General features: G+C 33.0%; 4 protein-coding genes and 4 non-coding genes across 16 annotated transcripts in view; 3 read left to right on the top strand and 5 right to left on the bottom strand.

The window, feature by feature from the left end:
- Positions 1–650: 650 nt before the first annotated feature.
- On the top strand, positions 651–3626 carry LOC109594337 (adipocyte plasma membrane-associated protein Hemomucin). The gene is made up of 6 exons (XM_020009550.2): positions 651–768; positions 824–947; positions 1004–1326; positions 1385–1553; positions 1991–2399; positions 2454–3626. Exons 2-6 carry the CDS (start codon positions 826–828, stop codon positions 3228–3230), a joined length of 1800 nt encoding a protein of 599 aa, XP_019865109.2. The 5' UTR covers positions 651–768; positions 824–825; the 3' UTR covers positions 3231–3626.
- Positions 3627–3796: 170 nt separating this feature from the next.
- Positions 3797–15369, bottom strand: LOC109594333 (atrial natriuretic peptide receptor 1). The gene is made up of 22 exons (XM_049961227.1): positions 15273–15369; positions 15062–15211; positions 11380–11545; positions 11055–11135; positions 9587–9743; positions 7536–7655; positions 7372–7481; positions 7121–7309; positions 6847–6982; positions 6552–6788; positions 6328–6412; positions 6158–6275; positions 5938–6105; positions 5707–5883; positions 5593–5632; positions 5473–5499; positions 5259–5417; positions 5040–5208; positions 4713–4983; positions 4570–4638; positions 4246–4519; positions 3797–4173 (listed from the first exon to the last, which is right to left on the bottom strand). The coding sequence occupies exons 1-22, from the start codon at positions 15305–15307 to the stop codon at positions 3947–3949; spliced, it is 3165 nt and encodes a 1054-aa protein (XP_049817184.1). The 5' UTR covers positions 15308–15369; the 3' UTR covers positions 3797–3946.
- Positions 7718–7790, top strand: Trnam-cau (transfer RNA methionine (anticodon CAU)). Its single transcript has one exon. It is a non-coding gene; the product is annotated as a tRNA-Met (tRNA).
- Trnal-caa (transfer RNA leucine (anticodon CAA)) lies at positions 8408–8525 on the bottom strand. The gene is made up of 2 exons: positions 8488–8525; positions 8408–8452 (listed from the first exon to the last, which is right to left on the bottom strand). It is a non-coding gene; the product is annotated as a tRNA-Leu (tRNA).
- Trnas-gcu (transfer RNA serine (anticodon GCU)) lies at positions 9449–9530 on the bottom strand. The gene has a single exon. It is a non-coding gene; the product is annotated as a tRNA-Ser (tRNA).
- On the bottom strand, positions 13667–13738 carry Trnac-gca (transfer RNA cysteine (anticodon GCA)). The gene has a single exon. It is a non-coding gene; the product is annotated as a tRNA-Cys (tRNA).
- A 2017-nt stretch (positions 15370–17386) lies between the features above and the next one.
- Positions 17387–18796, top strand: LOC109594336 (uncharacterized). The gene is made up of 2 exons (XM_020009548.2): positions 17387–18240; positions 18537–18796. The coding sequence occupies exons 1-2, from the start codon at positions 17492–17494 to the stop codon at positions 18709–18711; spliced, it is 924 nt and encodes a 307-aa protein (XP_019865107.2). The 5' UTR covers positions 17387–17491; the 3' UTR covers positions 18712–18796.
- A 2362-nt stretch (positions 18797–21158) lies between these two features.
- LOC109594334 (cAMP-regulated phosphoprotein 21) overlaps positions 21159–22613 on the bottom strand; it is a 54158-nt gene continuing 52703 nt past the window's right edge. For all 9 annotated transcript variants that reach the window (XM_049967811.1, XM_049967833.1, XM_049967838.1 and 6 more), the window contains one exon: positions 21159–22602. In XM_049967811.1, coding sequence (XP_049823768.1) covers positions 22557–22602 — 46 coding nt within the window. In that variant the 3' untranslated portion in view covers positions 21159–22556. The remainder of the gene's footprint in view (positions 22603–22613) is intronic.

The raw sequence follows: 22613 nt of genomic DNA, 5'->3' as shown, positions 1-22613 counted from the left end.
GTTAATGTACATTTTTCATATTATGCTTTAAAAAAACTTTTTAAAAAGTTATTTAGATTATAGTAAATATTAGGGGGTTTAAACAACACAAATATTTGTTACATATATTTTTTTCTGGTTAAATTTATGCAAGTTCTTATCAAAGTAAAAAAGTAAAAGTATACTTTTATCTTGTCCTACGAAAATACTATGTACATTTGAATATGTAAATTTTAACAAAACATGTTATGAACAAATAAATATTTCATTTAAGTAACTTATACATAAATATACATTTTTCATTATACTTACATCAATAGATTTCCAATAATAATTATTATTAGCCCAAAATTTTAATTTTTTGGGGATTATTTTCAATTACAAATGAAATTTATCAAATATAATCATTTGGATTATGTAACGTTATAAAAACTAAACGAATTAGATGTTTTATAAGTGATTACAAATAATTTTCATGTTGCATGTAATTTATTTAAATTAATAAATTTAAAATATAAAAATAAATAGAATTTTTATTTGTAAGATTAGGGAATTAATATATTATTATTAGAGCTTCAAATAAATAATTGATTTAAATTTGAATTTTGAAAATTTGACTTGTTCCTAATCTCACGTTATTTATTAATTATGACATGTCATCGGCGCTAAGTTCGTGTGAATCACGTCAATCTGCCGCAAACTTGTTAGCCGGTGAGACGTGTGATGTGTGAGCTCTGGTGAACAGTTAACTTTCTAAGCTTGAATCGGCGGTCATCAGTAAATCATCCGGTGAGTTCTCAAATCATTATTCCGTTACCGTTTTATTACCTCAATAAATTTTTAGTGATGGGGTTGAAAGGTGTAGTCAAATATTTTTTTGTCAAGATTATTCAGCTACTTGTTGTAGCCGTTGTAATACTTTACATACCAGGTCTGCCTCCAAACGCAAAGATATCCGACCCATATAAGTAAGAACTTCGTCAAATACATTGATTAGCATAAAAATCATTAACAAAATTAACAGAGTTCCAGCTACCAAACCACTAGAGGGTAAGTTGGCGTTGAACAACAGATTGGAGACCCTTGAGAAGTGGCATGAAGGCGATTTGTATGGCCCTGAAGCATTTGCTCACTATAATGGTGAATTGTACACCACCTTACATGGAGGTGATATTGTTAAACTCACTGGAGCTCATATCACCCCTGTGGTAAAGATTGGAAAACCATGTGGAGCCTTCCATGAAGAACACATCTGTGGCCGACCTCTGGGTTTACAGTTTGACAAGAATGGCAATTTGTATGTTGCTGATCCATATCATGGGCTATTTAAAGTCAATGTACAAACTGGTAAATTACATCATCACCAATATCTCTTATAAACTAATAATATATGACATTGTTAAAGGTGAAAAGACTAAACTTGTCTCTGTGGACCAGGAGATTGGTGGTAAACTACCAAAGTTGCCTAATTCAGTTGCACTAAGCAGCAATGGTGATATTTATTGGACTGATTCTACTACTGAATTCACTTTACAAGATGGTGTATATGATCTGCTGGCTGATGGAAGTGGAAGGTAAGAAACAATTGTTATCAGTTGAATAGTTTATGAATAATTGCCTCCAGTTATCACATTTGTGATATTTCAGCAAATATAAACTACTGGAATTGTTTCAACACAATGGGTTTTAAGAATACTTAATATCATGTAAATATTTATTATCGCTTCATTATGAAATTACAGTGCACCTATTTAATCATAATATTGTTTATAGTATATTCAGTTCTGATAAGAATGTTTACTTGTACAAATTTTTATTTGATATGCATTTAAGCCATTTAAAATCTAAATTTATATTTTTCTGGCCTTCGAGAAATATTTATTTTAGTTATATTTGACTTAATTTGTCTGACGATTTTTTATCAATTAACATATGTTATTTTTTTATTATGTTTTTTTTTCCTAATATATTATGAGAAAGAAAGGTACAATTAAGAGAAAATTGATTACAGATTAATCCATTATGATGCAAAAACTAAAAAGAACACAGTGCTCCTTCCTAATTTGCACTTTGCTAACGGAGTAGCACTCTCTGACGATGAGACTTTCGTGATTGTTGCTGAAACTGGTCGCAGCAGGCTGCACAAGTATTACATTAGTGGACCAAATAAAGGAAAAACTGAAATATTTATTGATGGATTGCCTGGTTTGCCAGATAATCTTAAACCAGATGGAAAAGGCGGATTCATTGTTCCTTTGGTTTTCTCTGTTGATGAAGAACATCCATCAGTTTTCCAAGTGCTTGGACCTTTCCCTAGCATCAGAAAGGTTATATCTAGATTCTTTGGAATTATTGAACTTGGATTTGCTACCCTCAATAAATATTACCCATGTACTTTTGCCGAGAAAGGACAACATTTCGTAAGTTTTTTTTCTTTTAATGTAACACAGTTTTGACAACAAGGGTGTTTTCAGATTGGACATTTCACTACTACAACATCTTTTACTCCTGTTAGATCCACTGTTTTGCATATTTCCAAGAACGGAGAAATATTGGACAGCATTCATGCCAACAATAAAAATATTGGACATTTCAGTGAGGCGCATGTGTTCAAGGATAATCTTTATCTGGGTTCTCCTTTCAATAACTACATCGGACGTATTCCCCTATCGAAATTGAATTGGGAACATTTTCAGGAAAAAGTAGCCCCCAAACCGGCCGCAACCCAACCTCCCAAGCCGACCCAAGCACCGACTCCAAAGCCCGTGACCCAAGCTCCAACACCAGCACCTACCCAAAAATCAAAACAGACCCCTCCCCCACCCCAACAGAAACAGACACCACCTCCACAACAACAGAAACAAGCACCACCAGCACAACAAAAACAGGCACCACCCGCACAACAGAAACAAGCTCCACCGGCGCAACAACAACAAACACCACCACCACAACAGAAACCTACTCAAGCTCCACCTACACCCAAACAAACTACTCAAACCCCACCACAAAAACCGGCAGCTCAACAAGCCCCCCCAACTCCCAAACCCAATCAACAAGCTCCCCCCAAGCAGGCTCCACCAAAACCGGCAGCTACTCAACAAACCCCCCCTAAACCTGCTCAACAACAAGCACCACCCAAACCGGCAGCTACTCAACAAACAACCCCACCCGCTCAAAAGCAAGCTGCTCCACAGGCTTCCAATCAGCAAGCGCCACGTCCAACCGAGGCGGGCGATAATAAGAAAAATTAAGTGTTCAACAAGCCAAAGCTTAGTTTATACCAGGGGGTTTGTGGTAGAGTCTGTGATGTGATTCATTCCAAGTAATAATTTACATCGACATTCCGTTGGTGATATAGAACGGGTAGAGACGATCCATATCCACTCTCATATATTTGTTGTCACTTTCACCAATTTTTGATTTTACAAAATTCTCGTGTTTACGTAGATGTGGGTCATCTCAATTTGGAAAGTTTACCAAAAATTACTCATTCTGTACCACAGTAATATTCCATTGTTTTTTTTGTATTTGTATGGTTGTGATTCATTCCATCTTTTTTAGTAAATTTTTTGTTTTAGCAACATACATACATATGTTAATTCATTAATATTTTATGTATACATGATAAATAAAGTTTCTTACATAAATATTTTTGTTTTGTTTAAACAATCTACTATCTTACTACTACCAGGTTAATAATTTAATAATAAACAGGTAAGGTACATTTAAATATTTTTACATTTCTTATATTTAAATATACGTCAAAGAAAATAAAGTATTAGGTAGTACAACGTTTATTTAAGTAAACACTGCTCATTTCAAGACAGGGTATGGTAAACACTTGCAAAATAAATTTCACATTTATAAAGCGATAAGTAATTAACTTAATAATTAGGTAAATTACCTTATTTGTTGCAATTTAAAATACTACACAATTACAATATAAAATTAACATATATCAAACGTTTTAGTTGCCCATAAAAACTAATGGGTACGGATTCGAATCCTGCTCTGTAATTGTGGACACCATTGGTGGCGAAGGTGGTCTTTGATCTGGATCTGAGCTACCCAACAACCAGTAAGTAGTAACAAATCCTTTTCCTTTTAATTCCACTTCACCTCTCAACTCCAGTTTAAAGGTGCCAAATTTTTCGAATATTTGTTTGGCCGCGAGGCTGACGTGGATCATAAGTGCTAAAATAATTCGTCGAATAAAATAATATTCATTCAATGGAGACTCAAAAATTGTTTTAATTTTATACTTACGTTGTCCCGTACTTTCCATTCTACTTGCTGTATTGACCGTGTCACCGAACAGGCAATAATGTGGCATTTTTTGTCCGACAATCCCCGCACAAACCGGGCCTGAATGTATCCCAATTCTCAGTTTCAGTTGATAATCCGGATTGTGTTTGATGGTAAATGACTTAACGGCGTCGAGAATGGCCAATGCCATCAGTCCAATTTCTCTTGCATGATCGTCTCCGTTTCTTTCGGGCAGTCCAGAAACCACCATGTATGCGTCTCCGATGGTCTCCACCTAGGGAGAAATCTTATTTAATTTCGACCCAGACAATTAGATTTACTTACCTTGTAAACGTCGTAGAAACCTATTATTCTGTCGAATGTACTGTATAAGTCGTTAAGAAAATCCACCACCTAAAACACAGTCGATATAAAAAGTAACAACTATTTATTGACCTTTTAACTTTTCTTTCTGTAATAATTTGTACCTGCATGGGAGTGCTTCGAGCGCATAGTGCAGTGAAACCAACAATGTCGCTGAAATAAATTGTAACACATTCGAATTGTTCGGGTTGTACTAACTCTCCAATCATCAGTTGTTGGGCGACTGGTCGTGGAAGAACTTGATATAACAGTTCTTCAGATCGACGTTTTTCTTGAGACAGTTCCTCGGTTTTTTCACTCACAAGCACTTCCAAGTTATTGGCATACTGTTCCATTCTTTTTACCAAGTCGTCCATGAGGTTTTCGCAGTAATCTCTGGAAATAAATTAATGTATAGGTGAAAATAATGCAGTAGGCAACAGATAAATTACTTCATGATGTTTCGAACGTTCAATCGAATATTATCAAATGCAGGTCTGTCATCTGGATTATCATGCCAACACTTTTCCATCAGCTCCACCAGTTCTTCCGGACAATCACTTTGGCTAACCGCTGGCCTAAATGGAGGATTTTCTCTGGCAGCAACTCTAGAAATTATTTCTAAAATCCAATCATTATTATGTTTTGTGGGATGTATGAAAACATTTTACCTTGAATGTCGAGATACTGTCGTGCAGCTTCAAATGGTCCTCCCCTGACAATAATTTCTTCTAAAATTATTCCAAAACTGTAAACATCCCCTTTTTGTGTGGCGGGGTTTCCGGGTATTATTGTTAATGGTAGTAACTCTGGCGCAACCCAAAGCATTTCTGCAAATATCTTAGATTAGATTCGCTGAACCAATGACGAGATGTGTTTAATTACTTTTAGAATAGTTAGCATCTTTTTGAACTTCAGTAGGTGTTGTTAGTGAGGGCAATCCAAAATCAGAAATTTTTAATACAAATCGCCCGTCAATCAGGCAATTACATGAACGTAACTTACCGTGGACTGATACTTCACTATTATGTATGTAACTCATTCCCTAAAAAATCAAGAAATTTATCTAATATGTGTCCCCCAAATTAACTAAGAAAATTTGCCCTGTTTTATTCCTACCTTTACAATATCATTAATTAAAGACATTCGGAAATTCCAATCCAAATGTATAGCATCGTTTTCTAAAACATCTTTTAAACTTCCTTTTGGACAGTATTCAGTTAAAATTATTACAGTGGGGCATTCAATACAAGCACCAAGAAATCTTACAGTATTTTCATGAGTTACATCTCGTACCTGAAGAAGTTATTAAACATTAAGTAACAACAAGTTGACTTAAAAATTACATACTTGTTTTATTTCCCATAACAATTTCTTGTTAATGTCTACTTTCTTTTTGGTAATTTTCTTAATAGCCACTCTGTTTCCTTTGTAAATGGCGATATTTGTGTATATCTTGGAAGTCTGTAGGGAGTTGCAGGAAGTTATTGATGCTCGGCAACTTGTGAGGCCGTATGTCTAAAATTTTGTAATTAGGTTGCTTAGAAAAACTGTAATAATTATAGTTTACCTCATTGAGTTTTTGGAGGGCTAATTTTGATCCCACTGATCGCCCAGTTTCCAAATGTATTTCTTCCGGCCTGATTTTCCAAGACATGTTATTTAAGTCCGCCGCCACTTTCATTTTCCTAATATTTAAACTTATATAAATTAAATTCGCAGACATTGAATTAAACTTACTTATAAGTGATGCATATTATTGTTGACGCAAATGCCAAAAAGAGTCCAATGGCGAAAGATCCATAAAATATCATCATATACGAGTCTTTAAGCAGCATTAAAAGGAAAATAGCGTTAATCTAAAACGCAACATCCACAGTTTCTATAACATAAGGTTTTACGACGACTTTTATACAGGAAGGACAATACAATTATTATGTGCATGTAAAATGATTGTTTGCTACCTAAGTGCTGACAGTCCGGATGATTTCCTAAAAAACCACATTTAGGCTTATCTGGAGGTGCGTCTTCCCTTCCACCAGGCCAATGAATCTTCTTCCCTTCAACAGGCGAATAAATTTTATCCAGTCCGTAATAGTTGGCAACAACTTCGAATTTTCCTGTGATTGGATCCAAATCCAGAATGGAATAGTCTGCATCTCTGTCGCCGTTGTCATCAATTCTAACATGACCTGTGATTCCTGAAACAAAAAATAGATATGATTATTATTTATTCTAAATAAAACATGTTGATTATACCATGGAAATCTCGATTCCACATGCGTGTTGTTATGCCAAGTCCATCTCTTATGTCTCCACCTTCCCAAAGTGTTTCGTTCAAAGCTAATCCAAGTAAGTAAACTCCGTCATAAAACGCGCCAATAACGAAATTCACCTGTAAAGGTAACATGTCACATTAATGATTCATGAATGCCTCAATCATTCAATATACACCACGTATGTTTAAGTAAAATGCACATTTTAATGTATTTCTCTAGATAATTTTGTTACTTTGTAGAGAAGGCTTACATACCTCTTCCCCATCGTCCATCGTGTAATTGTAGACCTTACGACTTCTTTCCTTGACTTCATCAGCGAATAATTGAAAGTCGTCGCTGGTTGGTTGCAGTAGGGACACTCTTAAAAGAGCTTCGTAAGCTTTTCTAGCAATACCGTCTTGATCATCTCCAGCTTCCCAATCGTGATCACCCCAATATGAACCCTGGCAATAAATTGTTGTGTTACACCTAACTAGTAATTTATTTAAAAGTGTGATGAACTTACAGGGAAAATTTCAACGTCTAGAAACGTATAATCTCCCTTTGTCATATCCAATGCGTGGGCAGCAATCATGAACTTCCTAACTAATGGTCCTCGTACACTTAGGATTACCACTGAAGATGATGTGTTGAAATATATTGATATGGTAAAAAAATAACATACTTTACCTCTTGCATACATGCTAGCATCTCTAAGGTAGTTGTCGATCGAGTCGTTATCATTTCCGTCTAGTTCTCTAACAAAGGCTAATAAACCTTCCTTTTTTAATCCGTGCTCTAAATTTTTTCCTAAAATAAATTATACTTTAATATTATACGACAAAAATGTACGAAAATAATTGTTGCCAGAGGCCTCGGTAGCGCAGTAGGCAGCGCGTAAGTCTCATAATCTTAAGGTCGTGAGTTCGATCCTCACCCGGGGCACAACTTTTTGTTTTTCAAAATTGTTTTAGCTAATTTAATTTCGGTACACAACCCAGTGATGAATTGTCTGACTTTAATATAATTAGACGACCTCTTTAATATCTTCAGTAAGGTAATTCTGTTTGGTTAACGACGACACCATAAAGAATTACCTTTTACGCAAGTCCCATCCATCAATTTTATCCTTAGTCTCCAGCGTTTTCAAGTCAGACAATTAACAAACCAAGTAAAATCTGAGAAAAACCGAATTCCTATCGCCCTATTAGTTTACTTAACACAATTACCAAGTTTACCAAAAGAATAATCATGTGAACGTGTTTAGATATGATGGAAATTCTCGAATAGCAATTGTCATCGTTAGACAAGAAACTATCTTTAAAACAACAAGTACAAAATAAATATGAAGAGTTTGGAGCAATTAAGACAGTCTACTGTTTAATAAATAAAAGCGGTGTTTTAAAGATGCAGAACGCATACAAAAATGATCCATGGCACATTATGCTTCTGTGTGTGAGTTTGTGTTCCTTAACAAAAAGTGTTTCTATAATCGAATATACAACGATAATGTTGAAAGTTGTTTTAAAAAACCGAAGAACTGTAAAAATGCAAAAAATTGATGTCAGAAGTGGGATTCGAACCCACGCCCACAGAGTGGACCAGAACGCTCATCAAACCTGCGATAAGCAGGCAAGGTAACCTTGAGTCTGGCGCCTTAGACCGCTCGGCCATCCTGACATGTGTCAAACAATTACATCTATCAGGAATTACCAGTGTAAAAATCAATAGAATTCCATATATAAAGAGGGAAGTGCAACAAGAGGGAACTTTTTTGTTACCTACTTGGAAAGTTCTCAAACGTAGAACTAATTAAATATCAATGAGTTAAATTTGGAAATTGACAGAGTAAATTAATAGAGTATATAATGTTGCAGTTAAAATTACAATTTACTCGATTTTTGATGGTATGTTGACAAATAAGAAAAAAAAATAAAGTATATTCTAATAAATTATTTTATTTACAAAGGCTTTTTATTAACCAGTAGATTTAAAATATATTAATTTTAATTTTTCGATAATAGTAATCTATTAAACGAGAGCAGATAAAAGTAGATAATAAATTATACGGATAATATGCAGTTTATGCTTTATTATAATAATATATAAATATATACTTAACAAACTGTTATAAATATGTGTAGTGAATTAATAACAAATTTAATGTTTGAGTTTATATAAAACAGATATAAAACTTATTGAGAAGTTAAATATTTTAATAAATACATAACAATTTATTTAATTTATTGTAATTTGTGTGTAATATATCAAAAGAAAAACATTTTGAAAAAAATATTTAAAGCAGTTACAAAGATTCTATCTAATATATAAACGTTAAATTAAATATAATATTTGGTTTTCAATAAAATTTCTTTTAGTATCGGTGACATAAAACAAATGTCAGTGTAAACTGAATTATTACCTTTGTCATAAAATTTCATAATGTTTGCTTGCAGTTGTTTGGTCATTTACTAACCCTATCTATGTGAATTTTTGCTAATAAAAATTAAATGATACATTTAATAGCTTTACAACAAAAGCCAAGTAATAATATTTTAGAAAATAAAATAAAAATATTTTTTGAATTAATAATTAAAAAAGCTCGACGAGGATGGGATTCGAACCCACGCGGGCAGAGCCCATTGGATTAGCAGTCCAACGCCTTAACCACTCGGCCACCTCGTCACATACCACTTTTAATTAAAAATGGTATTAAAAGTTAAATCGAAAAGCTTACTTACCAACTGTTAATGAAAAGAGATCGGACCTGTCCAGTATTAAAGCAATGTGTTTCCATTCGAATTGATTAAAAATACTTGAAAATACTTTTTTTAATCTGCATTGACAATATGACATCCTAGTTAAGGTAGGATAATTACTTTTGTCCTTCAGAATACCCTACAACAAACACACTTTTTAAAAACGATATTTTTTGTTATTGTTATTGTTGTTATTGAATAAATATTGATATAGAAAAAATGGAACACAGATCCAGTGGTCAAATTTCGTTGATATTTAGTATATAATTTGGGGATAATAGAAGGTAATTTTTTAAAATAAGTAAGTTGGACCTACATCATCATACACTTTAACTCGCCTTGGCATAGTTGTAATGAAGTAACTCATTCCACGCTACCTGTACTTAACTCTTAACTTAAGGTCCACCAAAATGTGTGGAGAGGGGTTTGAATTTCATCTCACACCCATTGATGTCCCACATGTGTTCAATAGGTGATAACTCCGGAGATTTTAATGGCCATGGTATAAATTTTCATAGGAATGTTGGAAATATTGGAAAGCCTTACAATAATAAGTCAGGCATTATCCTGTCTCTCCAATAATTCCAGACACTGCTTCAACTCCGATTGATCCGATTGGCAATTTCCATAACGAAAAATCCAGCCTCTTTTTAACCAATAATTCGCCCTCTATCAAACCCACTGAGATGACTAACGGCATTTGAAATGAATGAAAGCTTCCTTCAAACACAATAAAATTCTGAACTGTGTTTGCGTTATACGAATTTAACATACACAAAAATTGAACAAAAAAAGAGTGAGAAATAACCTTCAATATTTACACACACCAAATTTTGTTAAAATTTGACCACTGCATATGTGTTCTATTTTGTACGTCACTGAATATATACAATAAAAAATTATTCCCGATACTGAAATACACAGTTTAGAGTGTGACAGTATGATTAACGCTTGATCAATCGACGTCCCGCTTTTTAATTTAAACTTTACAACTGAACCGTTATAATTGAAAGCTGTTGTGTTCTTTGACACGCGTCACAATATCACTTTGATTGGCCGGAGAGGGTCCCCTTTAAATTAGGCATTCACCTTAAATGAACCGTAATCGTCCATAATTACGAACTTTACTGTACGAGAAATCGCCACGGCTCGGTCGATTCGTTTTTAATGATTGAATTGTATGTTAATTGCATCCGGAGGATAAATAAGATTGTCCGGTAATCGACCGGAGCAAAGCGGGATTCCTGTGGATTTCTGTAAGGATGCTTGTGGCGTGGCGCGAACCGATTTACTCTGAAAGGATAATCAATTAGTGTTGGACTCTGATTTACGCTAATGTACTGCGGCTTACTTGCTCCTTAATTTAATCAAAAACTAGTTCTTTCGTTCCTTTTAAAATAATATCGACAAAACCTTTTAACTTTTATGATATAGTTTTTTTAATACGTACCGCACTGCCGCTTTTCTTCCACTTTTGGTGGAGACGTCCTAGAATTCCGGACGGTACAGCCAGTTCACCCTCGAACGGAGGCTGCAAGTGAAGTTATTGGAAGAAATTCAAACACAACACAATGTAAATTTATACGAAAATGCAACGTAAGTCCAATGAAATTATGCAAATTTATGCAAAGATTAAGTTTTGGGTAAATGTTCGAATTTTCATGAATGTTGTAAATATGGAAATTTCGAATCAAATCTTAAAACACTTCGAAATTGAATTAATACGTACACAATATTTAACATTATAAGTTCAACAGTTAGTTTTATTTTATTACCTGGTCTCCCATTCCTGTGATGATCGGAGTGTTCCAATAAGCTGCAAGACGAGCAACAGGCTCCAAAGCGAAGAGACATGCTGGACCAACGAATGCTATCACGTCTGATAAAAAGTGCATGTCCGCCGATAAACCTGGGGCCAAAGCAGCACTACATGATGGATAACTGAAACCAAATGATTGATGTAGTGTTTTATAAAGGTTGAACCATATACTGAGGAGTGTTTTCTCTCTACTAATTTGTAATGAATAAGGTACATTTTATTTGATAAAAATGTTAGGTAGAGATAAAGTTCAGAATATTTGTATTCCAGTCCTTTAAAGTTGACTTTTCTGTACAATTTTTAACAATGAAACAAATGTTTAAAGACGATGAAAATTTATTAGGATGTATCAGATTTCATTGCAAAGATTCTGAATCAAAATATCAATTTAAATAGTGGTGTGAACTGTTTGACCAGTTGGTTGCAAAATTCTTGAACAACTTTCGGATCACAGAAGAAAAAAAAATATTTTCCATCAAGATAAAGCCCCTGCTCACACATCATAAAAAAACTCTTGAATTGTAGAGATGAGTTCATTTAAAATTATCAAATTTTTATGTCTTGCTTTTAATGTTTTCTAATGGTTAGAGATTGAAATGGATAAGACAAAACATGCTTTGGACACTTAGCCAATTTCTCACAATTTTGGATTTGTGTTTAGGATCATTTTCATGTTGAAACACATTTATTAACAGCATAATTTCTTCAATATATGTAAACAAATTGTTGTTTAATGTATATAAATTAGTCTAAGGGAGCTTTGAACAGAAGAATTGAAGAATCCCATGTTTCAACTTTTTGGATCGTTTTGTCCGTGGATGTTTAACATGTGCACTAAAAACTACTCGTCCCCACTGTTCTGTGGTCCAGTTAATATGAAGGCCATTCTTAGTTTCTGTAGCTGTGACTTCAAACCATCTTCTCACAGTTTTTGAACTAATTTCACATTTCCTCTAGATTGACTGTAATTTCAGTTAACGACAAATTTGGATTGTTTTTTTCTTCAAAACTCTTATTTTTCTCGATCTTGGTAAGGTTGAATTATAATTAATTAATAATGGTTAAATAATTATAAGCAAAAGACCACCAGTAAATATTGGATTTAAATTTATAGAGTAATGAAACACATAAAGTAAAAAGTTATTATAATTTTGTCCATTGAAAATAAAAAATTATGCAATATTTTAAAGAATAACAATAATAGACACCGATAAACACTGTTGGTCCTGACATCCAATTCAAATAGTACAGCTCATATTTTTAATATATTTTAATAAGTTTCTAAAATTATGGACACTACTGAATATTAAAATATATGGACACTACTTATTTCGGTTCCACTAATATATTACACAATGAAGTATACTTTAATAAACTAATTAATTATCAGTATCTACTAATTTTCATCTATTCACTGCTAAATATAGGTGCACGAACAAATTAAATTCGAAGGGGTCACTCCCACAATTTTCTTCCCACACAAACCCAAATACAACAAAAACCCAGTACGTATTCGCCAAATATTCTCTATTAATATGTAGGTTACTGAAATTTCGGTGAATTGACGTTTAATTGAAAATGTATGGAAAGGTAATTGAATCACGAAGACCGATGCATAATAAGTGACTCCTTAATTAACGCATGATACCCGACGTAACACGAATCAGAAATAATTATCCCGTTTCATTATGCCGTATTTGGGTCAATATCAAATTATTATCCGGCTGTCAATTTTATAATCATTTATTGAGAGACTGAGATTGTAAAGTCTCAATTCGAAGGTGGTGTGATTAATCAAAGTGGTAGTAAATAAAATGGCATGATATGCAATCTCCTTTTTTAATTACAACAATCCTCCCTTCTGTCTTAAATAGATAAAATCCCACGTGTCTACTCACTAATCTTTACTAATTGCAAAAGATAAATTACATTGCCTTCAATGCCTCGACAGCTAAAGTAATTACACTTTTTTATTTCAATATAAAGTCGAAATAATCTCAGACATGTCGAAGTATCCCGTAACTACCCGCGTAAAATGAATAGAATGCAACTTTGTTACGCAATAAAAGAACATCCTGCCAGTTTTACAACGTCATTTTACCAGTGTATAAGTTAACTCATTTTGAATTTTAATGGGGGACGGCAATAAAATTTAAATGCAACTTGAAACCGGTTTATTAATTCCGTAATTAAGGAGATACTTCGACTGACAATTAGTCTTAATGAAATTTAAAAAGTTGGTCAGGGGACACCCGGGTTTGAACCGGGGACCTCTCGATCTGCAGTCGAATGCTCTACCACTGAGCTATATCCCCTGTGTAAGAACGTGTCATACACAAAATATTTTTTTTAACACGAGGTTAATTTTGTCTAGACGTTATGTCTTATTGGATTACTTATCGAACAGTAAATAAATCGATAAATCAATTTCACATCTTTTAAATTGCCTCCATGTATTGAAGTTCACAGTTGGTGTCGGTTTACATGATAAATAGACACACGGCCTGAAAATCCTTACTAACTAACAATATTAGCATCGATCCACGAACTGCGTTAGGAAAACATGTTATTTGTAGATCCATATGATTATGGTTAGAAAAAGTAGAGCGTCACATTAAAGGATTATATTAGAAAATAAATGGTATGCGAAAAGCATACACTAAAATAAGCTGTCACGACCGTGAATCAAGGACCATGTGAATATTAAATCAAATGGAAATCCAGACTAAATCTAATTTAATTCACGTTATTAATTTTTTTATGAAAAGTTAAAATAAACTTATATGATTATGATTTTTGACAAAAGGAACTTTATGTCATTTTTATTTATATTATGTGTTAATAAACAAATTGCGAATACGTTGTACGTTTGTTATAAAATCGCTTGATACAGGAAATGGATATTCAGGTTGAAGTAATTGCCTCGTGGAGAAAATCGAATATACGTAGTAAATTATTAAAATTCTACGAACGAATCATATAACAGTATAATTCTCTTGCAAATGTGTTTTTATTATCTGTTGATTATGCACGATTTTTGCTGTAGCATTGGCGACAACGCAAGCACATGCCAGACTAAATATTCATTTTATTCACCCTTAATTTTCATTCACTTTCTTGACAAAAAATATCTCAGTTTCAAGTATATTTTGTAAAATATTGGTCATTACCAAGGGAACATTTTCTTTTAATATTCAAAGATTTGATTTTATTTTAAATTTATATAGGTTGCCGCAGAGGTTTATAATATATTCAGCTATTTAAATTTCAAATATATTTACGGTTAGAATCAAAGAGTTCGAATATGGAGCACTGGGAAATCTGGTTATCCACCCGAAGGAATTGATCTGCTGTATCAAAAGCCCGTTCCGGTTTGTACTGAAAAAGCTTAACAAGTGGCTAATCTAAAATGAAGAGAATTCATATATCAACACTAATTATTTGATTAACCCGTCTCGAAACGTGTTTCTATCTGTGATGATATAAAAACGAAATCTCACTAAATGAAATAAACTTCATTGTTTTTTCACAGTGTGAATATAATGTCCTGACATAAATCATCATATAAAGTAAATCTCCACCTGTTGCCTAAATCACCTCATTATACGGTACGTCAGTAAAATTCGTATAAAACTTACCTTGCCTGGACTTTACGCAGACGAATTTTATGTTGCGCCAGAAGTTTCTCATTAACTTCTTCCAATGCCATGTCCACAGCTGGACCACATCTTTCCAAATCGAAGGGCGAATCCAAATGCGAAGCCATTAAAACGCCTATGTTGTAATATCTGGAATATTACGTGTTTGTTGTTAGGATTATGTAGGTAATAATTGGGATTATACACTCACCTGTAATTATCCTCTAGATTTATTGCGTCCGTCATGTTCGACGCTAATGCTAAGACAACCCAGCTTGTCAGGTAACATAGGAATATTTCCCTGTTCATTCTGTAAAAATATATATTTTTAGTTTTATTCGCATGGCCAAAGAAATACATAATACAACATTACATAATTTGCTATTATTTAACAATACTTTTAATAGTAAGAATTTATACTTAGTAGGATTTATATTATTTTATCAAATAACACTTTTAGTGAGAAGAAAGTAACACTCCAGAGAAGAGGGAAATAATAATTAACTTAAAACCTCAGTCACTAAAAATTTGAGAATCTTCCGCAAAATGGTTCATAATGTTATGAGATACACACATAATTGAAAATACAATAAGAAAACGGCCTAACAAAAAACAATTTCTATTATAGACAATAATCTGTAAACGAAATCCTTTCTTGCCTTCTAGGAAATAAAAATTGAATTCATTGTATCATACAATAACAATGTGTCTAGAAAAGTATTTTAGTAAAGAAACCACTAGTATCAAAAGAGAATAGTCGAACATATTAATAGATTAATTATCCAAAATATTGGCGAAGAGTAATTGGAGTAATCCAAGTTCAATAAAATGGTGACAGATGGTAAACAATATGTTTATTATCCTCCAAATAAAGGCCCAAATGTTTATAATAGATACAATATAAATTATTTGAAACAGAGAAGAAAATGTTTCGATTTGCGGTTTCTATGGGATAGAAGAGAGCCATTACACAAAATTATTAGTAAAATGAAACGTTCCATGTAAAGAGATATCATGGGAGTAATGGAATCATGCATGATAATGATATAAAGAATGTGTCAAAAATTTTTCAAGATTGGTTAAAAGACTGTGTTGAAGTTTTCAATTAGTCAATGCAAAATTCGAATCTAAATCCAATTGAAAACTTATGGAATGACATGAACTCTGATTAAAACACCAAAAACCATCAAATTTAAATTGAGTTTATTAAATGAAGAGTTGTGGAATTTAATTTTAAAAGACCGTTGATATCTCCTCGAATATATGCCTCATGTTTACGGACGGTTAAAACGGACAAAGGGTGCCCAACAAATTATTAAAAAGTTTGTATAATGAGTATTTAATAAATATCTATTTTACATTGTTCACACTGTTATGTAAATGTTATGTATATACATACATTGTTTAAATTAAATTTAAGTACAAATTATTTTGATTTAGGTGTAACATGAATAATTGTAAAAAGAATATAGAATAATTATTAAAAAAAATCTAATCAATAATAAATAGTAATCTGTGCTATTTCTCTGACCACTGATGTATTTATTTATATATTTCTTATCCTCACTGACTTTGATTATTAACTTTTTAAAGAAGTTCATTGCGGGAAGCCTTTTTTTTAAAGGAAATTTGCTCCATTTTTAACCCAAAAAATGTTATAAGTGTAGGAGAAAAAAATAGGCTATTTATAAAGTTTTAATATAATATATACAATTTAGTAGAAAAATGTTAAAATATAATATAAACATGTATTCAAAAGGTATCTAAAATTGTTTAGGGTTAGTTAACTTAAAAAAGTTTTCAAATAATATATACAGTTTAGTAGAAAAATATTAAAATATATTATAAACATTTATTCAAATTGTATCTAAAATTGTTTTGCGTTAGTTAACCCTAACTCAGTTGAGCTCAACGATAATTTCCTTGTTCTTTGATTAGAAATAAATAAATATGCAATAAATTATTTACAAAGTTATTGACCACTAAAAATTCGGGATAACATTAGATATGTTACCCTGCTAGATTACAAATTTGCTGCACATCAACATTTCAGTTGTATCTTTGTAGATTTCGTAGATGTTTGTTGTGAAACACTCTCTTCTTTTCATTTTTGCAGGGGTGCATTTCCCTTAGGAGGCGTTTTTGGGCCACTATATATAAAAGCTTTTTGCTTTTAGATATAAAATATTCGATAGTAATTTCGGAGCTCTCTGTATAGTTTATAGTAGACCCTGTATTATGGAATATATTATCAAGTTGGTCTGTACAAACAATTTTAAATAACAAATCAGCGTTTCCATAGAAGTATTTAAAACAAAATCAACTCGGCAATTTGTCATTTTTATTCTCCTACGAAACTCATGACAATTCACATCATCTGAAAGTCAGAGAAAATTAATCGACATTAATTTCAAAAAATTTCCGTGAAAAATGAGTAAATGCGACTGCAAAGGCGACATTATCAAGGTAATAATCCCCCCGAATACGGTAAACCCGGAGCGCACGACATTAATCGAAATACCGCGTGACCTTGTCGATGAGGACACTTTGATTGCGACTCCGGAAGAAGAGGAGCCAGAATTCGATGACAGCCAGCCGGAATTCGAAGGATGCGGCTGGGAAGAGGATACCACCACCTTCGGCCCGTACGGCAACAGCCAACAATCCACCCCCACTCCCTATTTTGGGACTCCGAACATTAGCTTCCCCAGCTCCGGAATGACGCCCATGAGCGCCGGCTACACCAGATCGGGGCCGCCCACGTTGTACCAACCGACGCTTAACAGCAGCGTAGGTATGCCGAGCTTGGGACAATCATCGGGCGGCGCCTGCCCGGGCACCCCCATGGGACCCATGAGAGGCATGCCGTCGAAAACTGGGCCAGCCTTCAACATTTTCAGTGACAGTGACAGGAAGGGAGGAAAAAAATGTAAGCCGAAAAAATCCAAGCCACAGGGGCCACAGCAGCCGTCGTTCCCGATCTACGAGGACTCGCAGCGCAGCGGCGGCACCAGCTACGGACCTGCTAGCTCGTCCAGGAGACCATTCACATCCGCCGGCGGAAATGTCAACACTCCATTCGGCGGTGGAGCGTGCAGACAACCTTTGAGACAGATGGCAACTGGACAGGAGAACACAGGCTATTCAAGATCAACATCAAGGAGGCCTGTGTCAAGCGGGTATAACAATTTTACTACTAGTTAATGCGAATTTTTACAGTAGTAGCTTTCATTTCATCTCGGAACTGACATAATCAATTCAGTCAATCTTTTTATTTCATATGATTTTGCACTGGAGTGATGTAGGTCGACAGCCACATTGATTGAATTTACAAAATCATTTCACATTTAAAACAGTCGAACCACTTAAGCTCAAAATCGTTTCCGTGGGTAAAATGAACTAACCTTCATTCATAATCCAACCCAACCTAACCCCTATTTAAAATTTGCTAATAACATAAATCTTTCTTTTGCAGCAAAGAGAACCAGCCATGCGATATAACTAACTCTTCCGCCTATCAATCAGCCGTCGACACTTCGGCCGATGACTACTACCAGTCGTTTGATGACAGTGGATCAGCAGATTACCAGTGCGACCAATCGGCTGTTAGTAGCAGCAGAAGCCGAGGCAATAACAACTGCAATTGTTGAGCAATTAACACAAATATTGGTCGCCTAATGTTGCATTTAACTCACATAACAGCAATATTGTTAAATAAAAATTTTAAAACCACAAGTGCCTAACTTTAGTTTTCTCAACTTTTTAAAAATAGCATAACATAAATTAACTTTTTTTTGTAAATTTTGTTGTAAACAATTATGACAACATCTAAAATAAACAACATGTTTCTCTCGTTATATCAGTCTATGTATATGATTTGCTCACATTGTTTACCGTTAGTAATCCTCTGACCTACATGCGTATTCAGTTTACCTGGCTGAAAATATATATTCATTTGCAACGTCGTCCCTTCAAAAAATGTAATATACATGTTTTTTTCGACGTAAATATAAATCATTATATTTTAACAATCAAAGGTAGGTGATCAGAAAAGTAACGAAGTTATTTTCATTGTTGAAGTCTTTATATAAGCTTCCAATTAGTGTTGGTGCAATATATACTTTTAATATAATGAACTACGAATGCAATTATCTCCATCTGATCAATAATGTTAAAAATCCTTAAAAGTAAACGTGCATACGTTAAAATATCTATTTCTGATGTAGTCTCAATGATGAAATATAACGAGTATCCTTTACAAACACTTAATTAACTACTTTTAAAAACTTCAAAAATACAGAATTCCCTCTATCTCATTGATTAATTACGTTACTTAAAAAAATTCTATTAAATATTATTAAGTTTCTGATTCACAGTCCAAATAAGAGTTCTTGTTAATTAATTAAAATTATGGTGGATGCGCATAAGAGTTTCCCTTGCATTATATTTATAATTAACACTTAACAATTTTAATGTATTTAACTGTTTAAGACAACAAAATGATGAGAATAATAATAATGTACTTACCGGTTGTTTTGGTGTTGAATGCGAGCGAAGAGACGGGTCAATGTCAGACGTCCGAATCGAGAGCGAAAGGAGAACTGGATGCTGAGTCGCGAAAACAACTTGATGCTCCGCGGACCACGTGCCGGACGCTTTGGCAGGCAGGCGCTCACCACTCACTGCTCCGTCTCGGTTCAAGTTCACGGCTACACGCATTTCAACTGTTTACTACTCTAAACGATGCGAATTGCAGCCTCCACCACTGATGAGATCTGTCATTGTAATCTTAAGCTCCTTTATTTTCCGACGATTGCGAAATCTGATAAATATTTATGCGTTCTCTTGTTATTTTGCGGGAACGTCTTATGAGGATAATCTATGTCTTACATGACAATGTAATAGGTTTTGTCTGGGTTTTAGCAATACATGAAATTCTTTCGTTGCATTCCTTTGCATTATGCAAAAGTGGTTGGTTGCTATGACGAGTACTTCAGCTCAATGATAAAAAATTTGCCGGAAAAGGTGATTTACCTTTTAAACTTTAAATTTTAAAGAACATAACTTCATTTAAAATAATTTTTATTCAATTAACTAATCACCATTATATAAACAAATGTTAGTCGAGTTTCTATAAGCAAATTCATGTCATGAAAAAAAAATTCTGGGCTCTTGTAACCGAAGAAATCTCAGTATTGATCTCGTCTGTAGAATGAAACCGTTTGTCACGTAAAAAATTGCAAAATGACAAAAATAAACAGTAGTCACATGAAGAAGTATCTGGACTATATGGTGGATGAGACTTCCTATTTAACATTTTGAAGCCTCACTTAAATTGACTAAAGTCCTCTTTGAGTAAATTTTTCACGAATTTGGTCATTTTGGGGTAACAGATAGTTGTATTAATTATTTGGTTTCTATGTAAGTAGTCAGTATGTAAAAGTCCACACTTAGTCATCAAAATCTTTCATGTATTAAGACTTTATAAAAGTACTATTCAACCAGGTTGATCAGCTTTAATCCACAGATCAAAACTAAACTTGTCTTCACATTCCGTGGTATTTGATGACATTCATCATGCATGAAGCCTCTTTCTAATGGTTGATTGGTGGCTGTTTAATATCTAAATGTATAGTTAGTTCCTTCGTTGGTACAGGTTTCAGGACGACTTTGACTTGTTGAATGCATTCATTATTACTTTTAAAGCGGAGAAATAAAAATTTTGAGACTTCATTACTCATAACATCTTCACTCAACGTATTGCATGTTGCTTTAAACTAATTTTAGAACTCATAAAGCAAGTTTACTTGAATCAAAAACACATTACTTTTTTATATTTAATTAAGAAGTGACTATTATATATAAAATTGTTAATATGTTCTCATATATATATTGGGAATTGTAATTTAATAAATTATATAGAATTATTTCCTGGTACTACCTAATGAACAATATGTTATTATTTTTTATTAGCTTATGTTTAATTCAAATCGTTAATACATCTCCATTATGTAATTTTCATACTTATATACATTGTTACTTACCTACATACATATGTATATACTTTTTATTGGTGGGAAAATACAATACAAGAATAGACAGTTTTATTAAATAAATTTATTTCTGAGTGTCAGAGGCACATTAGAACAAAAAAATAAATAAATAAAATATAAATAAAATCTTCATATCTCGGAAGGAAAAGATCACCTATTTTTACTACAACAATAATACTACTTTATAGTTCCTTATAAACAATTACATAATTTTTTACATTTAAATTTATGTTACTAGGAAAGAAATAAAAGACATTCATCCTTCCCGTCTCGAAAATGTAAGTTGTATAGTCAATATTCGTGACTAAAATGACCATGCAGTCTTTTAAAAAAACAAATAACAATAATAATAAAAGTTTCAGTTTGGCGATTCTAGTCAAGAATTCTAGTGATTTTATTTTTTGAGATGGGAAGTTAAGTATTGCTTCTCTACATATTTACTTGAACTCCATACAAAAATTAAGTACAGTTTCATAGTAGAACGTGTATATTTGTAATTGACTTTAGAATTACAATTTTGTCAACTTATAAATCGTGTAAAATTTTTACGGCAATATGGATGGAATTTTACGTTATGACTATTATGCCATAAACAAAACAGAACTGGTCAACAATTTTCAAAAGTATTTCCAATTATGCATAAAAAACACATCTAACTGCACCGCTCTGCGTCTGTGATTAAGTTATACATTAACGTTTATTGTGTTAAAATTGTCATGAATTCGTAAATTTTTTTTGAGTTATATAATATCACATTTTCGTCGATAAATCCGATATAGAGTATATTTTGAATCACAGACACATACGTGTGCTACAAAGGTAACTGTTGACCAATAAAGAAAAACTTTAACAATTGTTCATAAAATTTTAATAATGTTAATACATTTCTACAAATAACAATAAATACCAATAAATCTGAGTAATGTAAAAATAAAAGTTATGCCAGTTTTTAGTTGAACACATTTCCGAAAAACGCATTTTAAAACACACGAAAAATGTGCACATCTAAAATGGACCCATCTTTATTATCTATACAATTTTACAATACAACAAAATAGATTGTCTTTTTAATTATTCACAGGTCCGAAACATTTTGGAAAAACTGTTATTATTTAAGGTAAGAGCCTTTATTTTCATAAAAAGCGCTGGGTTATTTACAAAATGTATAATAATAAATTTCCTGCTAATCATTATATAAAAATTGTGCAATACAACGCGTGAAATAAAGAAAATTGAGCAAATTTTTTGTCATCAAACAAGGATTTAGTACTGGCAAATAATGTTAAAGTCGGGAAAATATTGATCATTTAAAATTAAACAAGGAACTTCTTACCTTTTATACAATTTACGGGGCACAAATATCGATGTGAAACATACGAAATATGTTTAGGTAACATTTTAATATTTTGCAATATTATTGGATGATGAAGTACGTATTGTAATTAAGCAGGTCGTCCGCTAGGAGGTAATCCTGACGGTTTATTCCCTCTGCAAATCAC

This window comes from Aethina tumida, chromosome 1 (genome assembly GCF_024364675.1).
Source record: "Aethina tumida isolate Nest 87 chromosome 1, icAetTumi1.1, whole genome shotgun sequence".
Taxonomy (NCBI): Eukaryota; Metazoa; Arthropoda; class Insecta; order Coleoptera; family Nitidulidae; genus Aethina; species Aethina tumida.
This window is presented reverse-complemented; position numbering and strand designations above follow the sequence as displayed.